The 17193-nt window shown below is 42.1% G+C and overlaps 1 protein-coding gene across 4 annotated transcripts in view; it reads right to left on the reverse strand.

The window, feature by feature from the left end:
* TRPC4 (transient receptor potential cation channel subfamily C member 4) overlaps positions 1-17193 on the reverse strand; it is a 62581-nt gene that overhangs the window by 14029 nt on the left and 31359 nt on the right. Inside the window, exon 4 of one of the 4 annotated variants that reach the window (XM_028712225.2) lies at positions 2253-2421. The exons of 1 other annotated variant lie outside the window; for it this stretch is intronic. In XM_028712225.2, the coding sequence (XP_028568058.2) occupies positions 2253-2421 (169 nt within the window). Of the gene's footprint in view, positions 1-2084; positions 2422-17193 lie in introns of those variants that run through there. 2 more of the 4 variants (XM_028712223.2, XM_028712227.2) reach the window with 2 other exon arrangements.

Below are 17193 nucleotides of genomic sequence, written 5' to 3' on the forward strand. Positions count from 1 at the left end.
AAAGAGAAACTTGCCAGGACCTTATTAATGTGCACTTGCATGAAAACACAGAGTTTGACAGTCTATCTTTTGCTCTACTGGTAATCCTCTCTCTCCCCTTCATCTCCGGTAATGTAGCAAAACGAATAAACATTAACCTATATTGTCTCAATACTAAGGTCAGTGACACGAGCAAATATTTTAGGGGAATGTTGCAAGATGTTTAGTGGTATTTACAAAGAAGAATGGTAGCATCTTTACTGGAAACAAACATTTTGAAACTGCTTTTAGAATAAAGTCAAACTGTTCAAGATCTGACGGGAATCCCAGGAGCATAATGACAGGAATGATTACCGTAATATATTAGAGGCTGCATTCCTGCTCACTCCAGTCACAGGTTTCTTATCACAGGTTTCTTCACATAAACCCACTAGAGCTTCTTCTTCCTACCCAAGGCAACTGCTAAACTCACTTTTCACCTTATCAACTCCATTTCTGCAACCACTTCTCCAACTGCTCTACAGCCCTGCTCTGGACCTGTTTTACACCTTTGCCCCCATGTCTGTGACTTCTCTTGCATCTTCCTCCTACCTTGCAACTACTAAACATCCTTATCATCTTCCACCCAGCTAAGAAGTCACCATCACCTCCCATATTTCAGACACTTTCATGTTCCTGCTTTCATCTTTAACCCCTTTCCCATGCCTTCTACTCCCTCGTTTTGTGCAACCCCCTTTGCACCCCACATTTTCACCTCCACTCGCTTTCCCCCTCTACCTTCCCCATTCTTCTTAAATCACCCCCATTTCCATGCCATCTCCTCTCTCCTATTGCACAGCCCAATTTGCACACATACACCACGCTGATGTATGTCCATTGCTTTCAGATGACTATAATCCTAACAGCAAGCATGGCAGCTTGTTCTGTTAAGAGAATACTAAGTTCAGTTGATTGGTGTTTATTTATGGGTGTATGTTTGTTAATAAACGCATGATCGTGGGAAGCTACGATGGAATATTTGATGGCTTCACATACTTTGCAGTGCCAGTTCTAGGAGTGATGTAGCTGAGGGGGCCGAGAATCAGCCCCCTTGGGGGAATCTCTAGTGCCTTGCCTTGAAATGCCCTGTTTTGGGGATCTCCACTTGCTTCTGCTGGTAGCTTACTGAGATAGGGGCTCCGCCCCACATCAGTGGCACTCCTACCCATCATCAAAGGCCAGCAGAGAGGGGCCTGTACTGTAGTCTACTTTTCTACTGATCAACATCAGGTGTTAGGATTGCAGCCTTAGTGTTCATTGCATGCACCCTGATATGTATGTGCACTAGGCACAAAATGCAACTGACTAAGGAAAAAATAGAGGGAACATAGAGATGTATCAAAACAGGGACAATTAGGTGTCCCAGAAAGCTGCCTGAAAACAGGGACTGTCCCTAATAAATTAGAGCATATGCAGTAACAGTCTCAAGAAAATGGCCCAAAATGAAATGTCAAAAAATCAGACTTTGCCGCAAATCAGTCAGTTATTGGCTCTTCAGTGGAAAAAAAATATGAGTTATGGGTGCAGATTCTTATTTATATGGTTTTCTATTAAGACTGAAGAACTTCCATTAAAATGGTGGAAGAAGCCCAGACCTTTGCTATGCAATTTACTGCTGGGCAATGAAGCATAATGATCTATTTTGTGTTTTCCCTACTGGAATGGTGGAACTTTGTTTCTGATTCCCCCTCTCCCCATATGGTTGGTTTTTTTTAAAGCCACGTCATTTCCCATTTTTAAAATCTAGAGCAAAAATGCTAGTTTAGCCTGTTTGTCCAAGTGGAGAAAAGCATCTGGATCTGACTGCCCACCATTCAACATATTAATTTTAAAGTAATTTTAATTCTGAAATAAAATTAAAGTTGAAATTCCTTTCCCTAAAAATTCCTTAATCTTAAATGGAATTTTCTGTTATTGACCTAGATGGGTTGCGGAAAGATTACTGAACTAGTTTATAATAGAATCATAGAATAAACTACAATGCCCTGCTGTATATGCTAGGCAATGCTAGACAATTATGGAAGAGTTATGCAAGTCAACTGAATTTTCTTTACTAATACATTTACCCAGGACCCACGGTAATATCATCCATTCGACGATGGTTGGTGGAGGTCCCTGCATGTTCAGATCTGACCTGTCAATGTGCTGAGAGGCAAGCAGCAGAAGGAACAAGAAAGTCAAGTAGGATGCAGTATGGCAGATAAATTTGATGAATGGCTTCCTGATGAACAGACCCAGTGGGCTCTTGGGAGCTATCAGGTAGCAGATAGAGAAGACGGGGAAAAGAAATCCAATGATGACGCAAGTCAACATCTTCACGGCCCAGTGGCGCCTCCTCCAGCCAGGGAACTCATCATACCAGCGAGAGGCAAGCAGTTGTTGGCAGTTTGGCTGGGCAACAAACTAAAGCAAAAGAAAAAGAACAGTCAAATCTTTCCCACCTGCTACATCATTACCTGTACATTGTACCATGGTGAAGGAATTTCAGCAGGTATCGAGATGTTTTGCCTGCCTGCCTGCCTAACAGTAATTATTTGTATGACAATCTGAAATGGGCTCCCTTTATGACCAAATATTAAAGGTACAAGAATACTGTCATCCATTGCATCCAGTCATATTAATGCATTTTCTTCTTCTTATCTCAGTGGTACAGCCGTAGAAAAACCCACCTGGAGGAAATGTTCTCTTCAGTGCAACTTTTACTGGAACCCTCTCAAGGACTGGACTTAGCAACACTACTCAGCTGTCATTAGATCAACTTTCAAATTCAAATAAAAATTAAAAGAACACAAAAGTCCTAGTTGCTATGCAATTCATCTTGGGACTTAGAACAACAAATGTTCTGAACCTGCTGTGTGCGTCCATCAATAGGACCCTGGAACTGAATCCAAAGTGACTTAATTCGTGCAGATTTGGGTTTAGCCCAGAACTGCATACATGCACCTTTTAAGAACAAATGTTCTGTAATGGTATTAAGTTTGCCACTGTTTTATCAACCCTGACACTGCATCCAATGCAGAGAAATTAGGCAGGTGGAATTTCCCCTTTACATCAAACCAGCAAATGTTTCATCTTTATCATTTTTAGCTGCTAGTAAAGACGCAGCAGCAGCAACTCTAAATGGAATATGCACTTACTGCACAAATACCTGCAATTTCCTCTGCAACATACAATAGCAGCCACTGATAAAGAAGCAGCAGAGAAACCATAGTTAGTGTCTTTTGTCCTGCCTAATTCCTGCCCCCACTTCATAGACATAGAACAGGCATATCCACAATTAGGATATAATGTGAACAGAACAGGAATCATGAAGGTTATGACTAGCCACAGCTGAAAATAGAACATTAGACTAGATGGACCACCATTTCTGATGTTCAGGAGTGCTGATGTTGAGAAAGCACAAGGAAACTCTAATATTGTGACTATCTTAAAGTGCTTCTCTTGAGGATATACAGGACGATCTATTTCCAGTCTGTGTCACTTTTACACTAATTAACAAAAAAGAAAAGTATGAAAATTTGAATTTAAATACATATTTTAAAATGTCTTTTCTTCATTTTTAATTTCAAAAAATAAGGATTTTGATGCCTTCTAAGTCAAGAATTATGTTGCAATAGTCAGAAAATTTGATTTGCATATTAGTTTGGAAGGGGCGAATCAGGCCAGCTCATACTGGAATTTGTAAAAATTAAATCCAAACATCTCTAGTTTCTCTTCAGAAGATAATCATAGGAACATAGGAATCATAGGAACATGGGCAACTGCCTTATAGTGAGTCAAACCACTGGTCCGTTTTGCTCAGTACTTCATTGTCTACGCGGGCAGCAACGTTCCAGGATTTCAGGCAGAGAATATCTCCCAGAGTTTAGGGCAGGGGACAGCAAACCTTTTTCAGCAGGGGGCTGGTCCACTGTCCCTCAGACCTTGTGGGGGGCCGGACTATATATTTTTTGGGGGGGGGGGAATGAACAAATTCCTATGTCCCACAAATAACCCAGAGATGCATTTTAAATAAAAGCACACATTCTACTCATGTAAAAACACCAGGCAGGCCCCACAAATAACTCAGAGATGCATTTTAAATAAAAGCACACATTCTACTTGTTATGTACTGAAGTTCTCACCCTGGGCCAGCAGGGGGATACTGTAGATAGTTATGCAAATGAAGGATCGAAAGTGACGTTCAGTGATTGGATAGTTTGTATGCAAATGAAGGATCGAAAGTGACGTTCAGTGATTGGATAGTTTTAGAAAATGGCAACAGTTACATTGTTCTGGAGCTCTATATAAGCAGGCTGACTGAGTTCCTCAGTCAGTTTTGTTCCAGCTTACAAATAAAGAGCTGCTTTGGAAGAATCACTGTGTCATCTGATATGTTCGCCCACAACTTAACACTACTCGTGTAAAAACACGCTGATTTACGGACCGTCCACGGACCGGATTTAGAAGGCGACTGGGCTGGATCCGGCCTTAGTTTGCCCACCCATGGTTTAGGGCAATAAAGCAAGCCCAGAGAAGGCTTGAATGCAAGTGGAAGGAAACTCCAGACAAATGGAACCAAATGCTAGTAAGCGCTCATTTTCATGTCGATTTGGTAGCATTGAAAGCAGTGGAGAAAGCATATTTTTCTGCTTTCATTGCATCTCCACTACTCCATCCATCTGCCTCTCTCCACATGAACCCTGCATTCATCATCTGAGGCCCTTCTCTGGGTGCCCCTCTGAAGGGAGGTGGGGAGAGCGCTGACGTGATAACAGGCCTTTTTCAGTAGTGGCTCCCCACTGTGGAATGCTCTCCTCAAGGAGGAACAGCTGGCAACACCATTGCGTTTTTAGCTGCCAGGCAAAACCATTTTTATTCTCCCAGGCCTTTGGCCCTAAGGGATAATTTGGTATGTCTGTGGCACCATTTTGTGCTAATCGTTTTAATGTGGTGGGTTGGATCAGTCGCAGTAGAATGTTATTTTTATTCTTACTTTTTAAGTCACTTTGAGACACTCTAGTGAAGAAGTGCCAAATAACTGTAATAAATAGATAAATAAATGGCAGCTCTAGTCATTGCACACAGTCAAAGCACGGCCAACAGAAGGAAACCATTAGCGTAATACTTAAGGCACTTTTCAGACTATTAAAACATGATGGATGGTTGAATTTAATTTAATCTACCGGATACTAATGCATTTTTAGAAACTCAATTATCTCTTCTAATTAAACATGTCAGTTGGTAGTTATTTAAATCCTACCAATTTATAATACATGATTCAGTGTGCTAGAATATAAAATCTATAGAAAGCACAGAGTAGGTCCCAGAATGCTATTACCTGAGTTTTATCAGCATGGAATTATCATCCATACAATTGTTACTGGGTAACTATATAAGTGGACGCGGGTGGCGCTGTGGGTAAAACCTCAGCGACTAGGACTTGCCGATCGCATGGTTGGCGGTTCGAATCCCCGCGGCGGGGTGTGCTCCCATTGCTCGGTCCCAGCGCCTGCCAACCTAGCAGTTCGAAAGCACCCCCGGGTGCAAGTAGATAAATAGGGACCGCTTACTAGCGGGAAGGTAAACGGCGTTTCCGTGTGCTGCGCTGGCTCGCCAGAGCAGCTTCGTCACACTGGCCACGTGACCCGGAAGTGTCTGTGGACAGCGCTGGCTCCCGGCCTCTAGAGTGAGATGAGCGCACAACCCTAGAGTCTGTCAAGACTGGCCCGTACCGGCAGGGTACCTTAACTATATAAGTGTCAGAAATAAAATAAATAAATAAACTAGATTTTTTGGGCAAATCTGAAATCCCTACCTTATGCTTGAGGGGCTTATTTTCTTCTCATGCTGTTGGAATAAAAGAAATTGAGACTCCAAAGTGTTGCAGGACAGTAGCAGACGTTGTGATGGTGCTTATCTGAAAACATGGTTTAAATATCTATTTGGGCATATGGATTGCTTATATTAATCTGTATATTTAAATAAGAATTGATGGAATATTATTATTGTGGCTGGGGAAACCCAGCCAGATGGGCGGAGTAAAAATAATAAATTATTTTTTTAAAATAAGTATGATGTCAGCTGAAAAGGCTGTTATCTTGCCTACCTTTTTTCTTTTTGTATTTGCAAATAAACAGATCTATTTAAAAAGAAATAAAAAATAATGATTTACGCAAAGTACTGTTTTCACTGCCCTGGAGTGTGGAGGGCTGGAAATCCTGGTTGTGTGTGTCTTGTCTTTACATGTGTTTATTGTGAGAATGCATGTTTGAGAATGTGCATTTGTGAGAGAGGCAGAGTGTGCCTTCATGACTGGTGACTGTGTGCATTGTATATGTGTGGGGAATATGCATATATGTGGGTGTGGGTGGGAGAGAGAGAGAGAGAGAGAGAGAGAGAGAGAGAGAGAGAGAGAGAAAGAGAGATTCACACACATACAAAATTAGCCATTCCCAGTGCTGGCATGTGGCTCTTAAGGAGGTGGGCTGACCATCAATATGACCCTCAAACCAAAAAATGCTTAGCCACTCCTGCTCTACAGTATGAACTGGCTGATTTTGGAGATCATCTAGGGAGGCCTTCTGACTATCTTGCTGATAACCGAGGCTTGATTTGTGGGAACATGTGATAGCACCTCCTCTTTTGCTGTACTTAGGCTCGGAATGTCATAAACCAAGGAGATCCAATTCCCTCTCTTCTTGATGTCCTTTTTATTTACGGACATTGTTTTGTTTTGTTTTGTTTTGTTTTACTTGCAAACTTTATTGAAACATTTAAAAATAAATTACCAACACAAACCGTTGTCTTCCAAGACAGATATATGTACAGATATTAAGTCTTATGTGAAGTCATCCACATGACATCTAAACAAACTTGTAAAATCGTGTAAATTAGAGTATACTTTTATTTAAAGTATTAAGATAATTTATCTACTGGCTGCTGCGACTGAGACCAAAGGGAGGTTACTGTACTGTTAATAAACAGTAATACATTGAAAACCAACCTCTTATCACTCTCCAAAGGTGAGTTAAGTGTTCCATATGTGCTATATTACACACATATCGGGTCTAAGTTTCTGTGGTGGGAGGGGGTGTTTATTACAATTGGAAGCAAATATTTGCCTCTTTATGTTTAACATTTGGGTTGATATCATTTCCCATTGACAGCAGGGCTAACATGGGATTGCGTACAAGAGGTTGCCCTATAATGGTGGATAATTGTGGGGGGAAATGGGTGCAGAAATCTTTAAGAGACACTCCCCCCACATGTGGAGGAATGTGCCTTTAAGCTTACATCCTCTCCAGCATAAGGGTGAGAGATTACCGTATTTTTCTGTCTATAAGACACCCCCATGTATAAAACACCCCCTATTTTGGGGGACTCAGATTTAAGAAAATGGGGGGGACATTACGCGTGTATAAGATGCCCCCTAATTTTTAACATTAATTTTTAGAAGAAAAAAAACCTAGTCTTATACACGGAAAAATGCAGTAGCTAACTTCTTAAAAAGCATAGGGGCATCAGGGGCATCTTATAATGACTTCCTACAGTTTAGCCAAAATGGTATGCAGTGTTGGTTTAGATCATATAGAACCCCACTTGTGTTCATCAATTTGTTGGCCTAAATCTCCTTTCCACAACTCTTTTAAGATTCTGCCCATTGCCCATTTGTAGGTTCAATAGTGTCTTATAAAGTAGAGAAGATTAATCTTTAAGCTCCATATTAGATCAAAATCCCAAAGCTTCAAACATTACTTTATTTATTAGGATCTCATGCATATCTATGACTAATTCTTTTTTTCTTGTATTTTTGAATGTTTCAGTTCTTTTACTGAATATTGTTAATTGTGCTGTCATCCTGTTGTAAATGATCCGGAGTACCTGACATTGAGGCAGAAAAGTACAGTGGTGCCTGCAAGACGAAATTAATTCGTTCCGCAAGTCTCTTCGTCTTGCGAGTTTTTCGTCTTGCGATGCACGGTTTCCCATAGGAATGCATTGAAAATCAATTAATGCGTTCCTAGGGAAACCGCCTTCAGACCAGGTCCGGGGACAGTCTGTCCCCAGACCTCTTCTGAAGGCTGGGGGGGGGGGACAAGGGCTTTTATTCCCACCCCCAGCATTTTAAAAAACCCCGGGACAGCGGAGGACTTCTCCGCTGTCCGGGGCGATTTAAAAGCCCCTGGGAAGGCAGGCAGGGGGGACAAAGACTTTTGCCCCCCGCCCGCCTTCAGAAGAGGTCCAGGACCTCTTCTGAAGGCGGGCGGGGGGCAAAAGTCTTTGCTCCCCCCCCCGCCTGCCTTCAAAAGCCGTCCGGGACAGCGGAAAAACGCGCTGCCTTTCTCCGCTCTCCCGGGAAGGCAGGCAGGGGGGAGCAAAGACGGTTGCCAGCATGCCGAAGCCTGGGCGCGCTGAGATCAGCGCGCCCAGGCTTCGCGGCCCCGCCGCCCGGCTTCGGAGGGAGGTGTTCCCTCCCCGCCGCCCGGCTTTGGAGCATTGTTCCGAAGCCGGGCGGCGGCGGGAGGTGTTCCCGCCCCGCCGCCCGGCTTCGGAGGAGCCTTCCGAAGCCCGCGGCGGGTGGAGGTGTTCCCGCCCCGCCGCCCGGCTTCGGAGGAGGTCCGAGGACAGTGGGGAAGACGCGCTGCGCTTCCCCGCTGTCCCGGAGATTTCCCTATGGGCTGTCGTCTTGCGAAGCAAGCCCATAGGGAAATTCGTTTTGCGAAGCGCCTCCAAAATGGAAAACCCTTTCGTCTAGCGGGTTTTCCGTCTTGTGAGGCGTTCGTCTTGCGGGGCACCACTGTAAAACAGAAGGCCTTTAGATTAAATAAATAGTATATAAAGATGCTGGGGAATACTGTACTCTGATTTTGAGTTTGATGTCACCAAGATACTGATAATTCTAGCTCTCATTTCCATGGTATTCCAGGGAGACTGATGAGATTAGAGCTGTATAAAAATAGAGTTTGTGGTCAGAAATGACTGGGTAGGGGCAAACAAACTGGAGCTCTGTACAGAACAGGCAGATGTTTAAGACTATGCATTCGCCTCAGATAATGTGGCTAAGATGAGAAATACTTGCCCTGGAGATATTCCGAATACCTCAGAATGCAGGGTGGCTGTGATCCAAGGAAATCCAAGAAACAGGCCAAGGCTTCAGAATTGCTTGTTTTCTAGTTTGATACGTTTTTGTAATCTCCCCCAAAGTCTCCATAAATGGAAACCATTAGGCAGTCAGGAGGGGGAAAGCAGAGGATGTGAGTGTAGGTCTGTGATTAATAGCTCTAGTTTCCAATCAGGGAATGTCTTTACTTGGGGTCTCATTTAATTTCCAGTCACATTGCTAGTTCTGCTTTGCCTCATGAGTCATGCCCACATCCACCTCTGTCCTAATTAGATCTGCACTATCTGTGTCATTAATGCGAATGAGTAGAGTGTGTGTGTGTGTGTGTGTGTGTGTGTGTGTGTGTGTGCTTTTGTACATGGTCCAGAACTGTAGTTTATAAATATAAACAAGAAATTCAAAAATAAACTGGGGACGTCTATCTGAAAGGCCTGGTTTAAGAATCACAAGTCATTCTTAAACCATCTCATGCTGAAATTAATTTAGGTACTGAATCAGGTACTGAAAGGAGGGGGGATGAGGCTGACCAGTTAACTTGCCTCAATGTTTTCTGCTTGTATATAATGAAATACATACTTAAAGATTCTACTTCTGATGTTCCAGCAAAACTAGGACCCTGGTTTGAACAAATTAACACACAACCCTTATGTAATATTTTTGAAAAACTCCAACTTGTCATCATGCTCCACAGTTCTCGCATTCAGTAGGGAGTCACACCAACTGCGGCATTAGCCCTGGTGATTATCTAATGCTTATCAGATGGATTTCCCCTAAATTGGTTTCTGAACTTTGAATTTTATTGTTATTCATGTTTTTATACTGTATTTTATGCTGCTTTTACAATTAAGTTTTTTAAATTTGTTGTTAGCTGCCCCGAGCCCGGTTTTTGAAGTGGGAAGGGCAGGGTATAAATAAAAAAATATTATTATTATAATTTATTATAGGTACAGTTGGCTGGCCCAGGTGAGCTGTTTAATGGAGGGGAGGTACTGTGAAGCCCTACCCCCTCCATTAAACGTGGCTACAGGAGGGTTTAATGGAAGAGGAGGCATTTCACACAGCAGTTTAGCAAGCTGCTTTGTGAAGCACCTCCCCATTCTTTGATTGGGGGTAGGGTGGGAGGCGTGCGACTCAAGAGGGAAAAGGAAGGGCTTGGAGCAAACTCTGGGGGGATAGGGGGTGGCTGGAGGCACTGGCGGAGGAAGAGGAGTGCGGGGGAGCGCACCGCCCCCGGTAGCGCGATCCCGGTGGGGTGCCATCGTGGCTGCCCTCCCGCCTGTGCTGGGTGCCCCGCCCCCAGGATGCATGCCACGCCCCTGTTGGCAGCATGCCCCGCCCCCAGGATGCACGCCAGCCCTGCCCCCGCCTGTTCTCTGCCCTCCAGTGCTGGAGCATGAAGCTCCGCCACTGACTGGAGGGTGGGGGAAGGGGTGGGGGAAGGGTAAAGGAGGAGGTGAGGGTGGCAAGCAGAGTGGCAGCACCTAGTTGCAGTGCTACCTCGGGTTACATACGCTTCAGGTTACAGACTTCGCTATCCCAGAAATAGTACCTCGGGTTAAGAACTTTGCTTCAGGATGAGAACAGAAATCTCGCAGCGGCGGAGCAGAGGCAGCAGGAGGCCCCATTAGCTAAAGTGGTACCTCAGATTAAGAACAGTTTCAGGCTAAGAACGGACCTCCAGAACGAATTAAGTTCTTAACCCGAGGTACCACTGTATTAATATTTTGTCAAATAACTTCCACCTCTAATCGCATTTTTAGCTTGGCTTAGTGTCAAATTCTGAGTAACTCAGCCACGCATAGGCTTCTGGCAAATGATAAAGAATGTGCTAATGCAGTCCTTGAGGTTAGCTATTTACAAGTATCTCCTGCTTTGCTGAATCCATTTCTCTGGTAATTAAATATTATATCTCCTACACAGAATTATTTTCTCTTTAGGCTTTTGTTGAATAAAAAGAACATTGATCCACATTTCCAGCAAGTCAGAATTAAATTCACCGCTGTTAGCAGTGGGAAGGCCATTTAGACTCTGCTCAAGTTGCACAGATGCATGCCTGCTCTAGAAAGATGTGGATGGCAAGTGGATATTTCTTATGCACCTTTGGCTTTGTGCATAAGTTCCTTGGGGTAAAGTCTGCAAGCTGCAAAGAGCTCCCTCAATAATTGAGAAGCAGCTTGGCATGGGCAAGGCATTTCCAAGACCACAATGCAGCCAGCCTTCTAAAAAGGAAAAAAAAAAAAAAGTTTAAAATAGAAAGGGGTAGGCAGGCAGCATTTGTGCTTATTTTATGCATTTTATATCTCTCACTATTTTTTTCTCTAAGCCATGAACAATAAAATTGCATGAAATAACAAAAAGTTCAGCAATCAAATAAACTTATAATGAAAAAGTTGACCACAATCCTGGAAAAAGGTGGCAAACAAAACAACAAAAGCAACATTGATATATTACATTGAAGAAAAATTGAGTTTATTTACTTACGTATTCAAATACGAAAGTACAGTATGAACTGTTTTGCATAGTTTAAGTATAATAAGACGGTTGTAATGGATAGAAGAACGAATGCTTGAAGCAATTATTAATGAAGAAGTTCCTCTTTTTTGGTGTCTGTGCTGAAATTTGTAACTTGTATAGCTATGAAATGATACAACAAAAAGTAATTTGTGCACAATATAAAGTAAAAGGTAAGATAAAGGAACCCTGGACGGTTAAGTCCATATAGGTGAACATGTATGCATACTGCAACTGATCCTTCTTATCAGGGCTCCCAGAAGTAGTCTCCCAGTTGCTCAGGGCCTGGAGTAGCTAGCACAGTCAATCTTATTGCCGCTGTGCTCTTTCAATAGAACAGAACATTGCCCTGGGATCAACAGGGCTTGATACTCCACCGCTCTTCTAAAGTAGACTTGTGATCCAATCTGGATACACATTAGTCAGATCGGGTGAGTCCATTTTGGAATCCAAGTTCTGCAGATCCCTCCTTCACAATTTCCCATCACTATGCAAGTCAGGGAAGGGGATTAATGGATTGTCTTTGTTCTTGTTTTTATTATGTATTTTGTTTCATTTTTAATCTCATATTTTTATGTTGTGATCTGCCCTGAGAGCCACGGATGAAGGGCAGTATACAAACTTAATAAATGAAATGAAATAAAATTCAAGCCCACTACCAAGTAAGAACTGGATTTAAATGCCTTCCAAACCAGTTGTTACAAACTTGGCAACCACTAGAAAAGAGGAGTTCAGCTCAGTCTTCTCCCCAGGAACTGTTTCTTAACTGTTGCCCTCAATGACAGGTTTTCCTCAATTTGCATCTTGATTCTGCTCCTTAAATGGGAGACCTTTGTATTTATGGGGTTGCTGGATAATCCACATCAGTTGCACTCTAGAATGAAAACTCAATCCTTTGCTGTAAATGCAATATAAAATTTCTGGATTTTTATTGGCAATATGCTGTTTCCATGTCGACAGTCACTTTGAAAATTCATTGAAGACACTTTTCTATATTTATTGGAATATGAACCATCCTTACAATTTTTTCCCTAACTTGTCAACTTTTAACTCCTTCCTAATTGCCACATATGGTGAAACTGTTGGCTCTGACTCATTTTCTGCTGCTTTTTATCTACCGGTATATTGATTTTTCTTCTAGTTGGTGTTGTTAAAATCATAATTCTCTTTGTGCAGACAACATGTTGGAGACAAGGAGAGCAAATCAATCCTAGGTTGTTAGTATCCCACAAAAACAATGGGGCTGGAAATAGAAAGGCATACAGCAAAAAGCCAAAAATGTGAAATAATTGGCACGGAGGAGGTCAACCCTGTTCCACCATACCCTGGGACAGACTCATAGACTTTGGGCACTTCCAGATTAACTATTTTCTGGTGGGATTCCATCACATACTGTTATATCTAGCCCTGACCTGGTACCAGACATGAGGTCCTTGAAGGATCAACCAGACACCCCACAGGTCAAGAACTTTTGAGGAGCTAGCAGGGTCCTGTGAAACCAATGCCGAGTATCTCCTTGAGGGGTCCTCCAGGTTGGGACCTGCTGGAGAACCCCTGGAGCTATCAGAGGAGGAGGTAGCACCACCCATCAGTTCTCAAGAACACTGGTGCTAAAATATTTGGGTCAAGGCTAAAGAAAACATTACAGTATGCATCTGTGGACCCAAAGTCAGTGGTCTACTGATGAGTAAGGGGTATACACATGAGTATGCACCTAACATCAACTGTGGTCAGGCTGTGGTCCAGGAGGCCAGAGTACATAATGTCTCCTTCCCGAGTCTTTCATTTGCTGGAAACAACACAACCTTGTTTCTAAGTCTAGTTCCCACGGCTTGATGAACTTATGATACTGATCTTGGACTGTTTCCTAGACCGATTCCCTGTGCTTGACCTTGGTTTGTTTGGACTGTGCTGCACCACCAACCCTGACTATTCTGTTGACTAATTTGGTGAAAGGCTTATGCCTCCTGGGATTGGGACCTTAGCCCCTGAGGATACGCACTGTTTTTACTGATGTCATTGTTACTGAGGATTTGTCCTCTTAATGGTGTTGCATTAGTCATAAGTGCTCCCACATTAAAGTTGATTTGTACTTTTAAAACTGATTAGATGGTCACATGGCATAAGTAGCAATCTGTGCGTGATCCATAACTTTTGGCACATATCATTAAACTTTTCATACCAGCAATGTTCCCTTTTTTTCTTTTTTAACTACTGATGTGCTATGGTACTATGGCAATGTGCCGAACTGAAGTTGCTTCTTTGTGAAATAGCTACTCCCACATGCTTCCTGTTGATGCTGTTTTTGTGGAACCTAGTGAAGGTTTAGCACAGTAATCACAGCCTGAATATTAAAACTGTAAAAGTGGAAGTATGGTGCTGGCATGCTGCCATTCTGCAAATAACTTGTACTTAAAAGGGGGATGGGGGAGAGATAAAATTGCTGCCCACCTGCTCTTTTTTGCTGCTTGCTGGCAGCTATGGTGGTTCCACTTGTGTCGGGGGGGGGGGGTCAAAGGGAAGCTTTGTGACTGGCTCAGCCTCTTAAGGTTCTGTTTTGCTCAGAGATGGGTGTATGCTTAAACGCAGAACAATGTGATGGCTGTGTGTGTGCAGAGCAAGAGAGAAACTAGAGAGGTGATTGTGTGCCACTGCAACACAGAGGCAACTGATGATTTATGTATTTTCCTCCTTCTTTCCCAGCTCCCTTCCTTCCAGATGTCAGATCTTTGCCCAGCTACAGGGCACAGGGAGGGAATGCTGCCACGGAGTGTGGTGGAGTCTTCTTCTTTGGAGGTCTTTAAGCAGAGGCTTGACAACCATATGTCAGGAGTGCTCTGATGGTGTTTCCTGCTTGGCAGGGGGTTGGACTCGATGGCCCTTGTGGTCTATTCCAACTCTATGATTCTATGATTCTAAGAAGAGATCAGACTTCTTGCTGCAGACTGAGAGAAAAGAACAGCTGTGCTACTGCTGGTGCTTGGAAAAAGCACAGTGATATGGCAGCATCGTATCATACAGCACATCTAACTTCTACTTTTGTAGAGGGGAAGGGTCAATAGAGTGGATGGTGAGGGTGCAAAAAATGGCCTTGGAATTGCTGGAGGATGCCAGTGCAGAGTTAATAATGCAGGAGTATTGGAAAACATTAATGTAGCAGGAGGAGGATCAGATAAATACATTATAAATCCACATTGAAAGTTTATAATGCTTATTGCTGCATAAACCTGGTATAAGACATCTGTCTGGAGTTGCTCAGACTGGCAAATTCAGGTTGTGCAACTCAAGCTGTTTGGGAGGTTGCATGCAACAAGTCTGCTTCCCCCCAAATTCAGACTTCTTGCAAAAATAAAAATAATGCAAAGTTGCAATGGGATGGCACTTGACTTGCTTTGAAACAACACCATCAAACCTCCCCGCAAGCCAATTGGAATGAATACTCATTAAATGGCCAATATCATCTACTCTCCCTGCAAACAAATCAGGATGTATGTTCAACAAACAGATATTCTGGAAGTTCCCTTACAAGAGAGGAAATCATTTAAAAAATAATAATATATGGCTCAATGAATTGGATAGCAGTGTTTCATTGCACAAATCAAGATTTATGAATTAAATTTTTCATATGCTACATTAAAGGCAGATGGAATGGACTCCACAAAAAATAATCTAGGATTCTTCTAGAATTCTCATGTGATGGGATTCTGTGCAAGCAGAAAATGGCTACATATTCATAACTGATCTACAAATTGTTGCAACAGATGAGCTGTTTGGATAGAAACAGGCAGGTTAATCTAAACAGAGATGCAGGCTGAGATTCACTTAGACAGTCACCCCTCCTGGCTTGTGTGTTTCTCATTGGAGCTTTTTACACTCCCTCCACACATACTTTTGAACAGTCTCTTCCCACTACGGGTTAATCACAGACTGCTGTGAGAATATGCCTCAGTTTTAAAGGAATTTTATTGCTTGGGATGATGGAGCGGCATTAGAAAAGTACAATTCTAAATGCCCACTTGGGGCTGCAGAATTGGTAGTCATGTGGTTCTTGGAATCTTAGCCATAATTAGTTTCCTCCTCCCTACAGTCTGATTTCAGGTAACAGCTAATTAAAAGGCAAAGGATGCCATCTGTTAAAACGGAGCTTGAGGAAATTGCTCAGCTTCGACGAAGTATCAAAGACCAAATGAAACCTCTGCAATATCACAGTTGTTATGATGGCTTTCTAACTTGGTTATACTTTTGTTATAAAGCATAAAATGTTAAGGTGACACAACCAAATAAGCATGCACACGCATAACTAAATATCATCTTAGGACTGTTTCTTTAAATTAACTCTGCTTTAAAAATATTTGTATTTATGTTAGCTATTTGCAATGTCTGAAAATCTTAAAATATAATATAAAAAATATTCTCATGTTACACAATAAATTATCTGAGTAGAACCATGTGCTATGAGGCAAACAGGATACCCTAACCCTGTGTTTACATTGTAATGCTGAAGCTCCATGATTTGCAAACAGTATCTTCCTGCACCTATCTTCACATGACTTTCCAGTTATAAAGAATTATTTTTACTTAGTTATTAAAAATTATATACCATTTGATTGTAAAAAACAAACAGACCTCGAAGTGGTTTACAAAAAAACTCCTATTATCAGTTAAAAACAACTATTAAAAGAATTCAAAAATAATTAAAATCAATGCTAAAAGGTGTGATTAAAATATCAACATGTGGAAATTCATCAATTATGATAAAAAAAATAACTTTGAATCAAACAAAACAGGCTATCATCTCAAGCATCATGTCATTAGCATGGTGATCCAAATCCCTTTATAGACTAATTGGTTGGAGTTAGTCTCACTCACTCAGTGGCTAAAGCAGAAAAATCAGAACTTTCTGAATGAGTCTAAGAGGTGATAAAGGAGGTATTGCTCCCCTTGAGAACTGCATTACCACATTCCTAATAATATTTTTTATATTTCTTCTTTATGCTTTTCAGCTTCAGTAGGTAAATTATTTGGTGCAGCCAAGTCCTATGCCTATTTATTCGAAAATAGGTTCCATTTACTTCAGTGGGACTTATTCCTACTAAATATGCATAGAATTTTCTAAGGCATACTTGCAACTACAGTCGGACCTTGGTTTTTGAACAGAATGCATTCTGGAAGTCTGTTCGACTTCCAAAATGTTCAGAAACCAAGGCACTGCTTCCAATTGGCTGCAGGAATGTCCTGCAGCCAATTGGAAGCCGCGCTGGATGTTCGGCTTTCAAGGCAAAGTTCTCAAACCGGAACACCTCCTTCCGGGAACATTCATGTTCCAAGTTGTTCATGAACTAAGCTGTTCAAAAGCCAAGGTATGACTGTATCAGACTTATAGAAGACATCTGAAGGCAGCCCTGTTTAGGGAAGTTTTTAATGTCTGATGTTTTATTTTGTTTTTAGTATTCTGTTGGAAGCCACCCAGAATAATATTATTATTATTTTAACGTTGTTTTGTTCTCATTGAATTACTGGACCATTGTGGCTCAACCAAGAGGAACATAACCCTTCTAAGT

This window comes from Podarcis muralis, chromosome 17 (assembly GCF_964188315.1).
Source record: "Podarcis muralis chromosome 17, rPodMur119.hap1.1, whole genome shotgun sequence".
NCBI lineage: Eukaryota > Metazoa > Chordata > Lepidosauria > Squamata > Lacertidae > Podarcis > Podarcis muralis.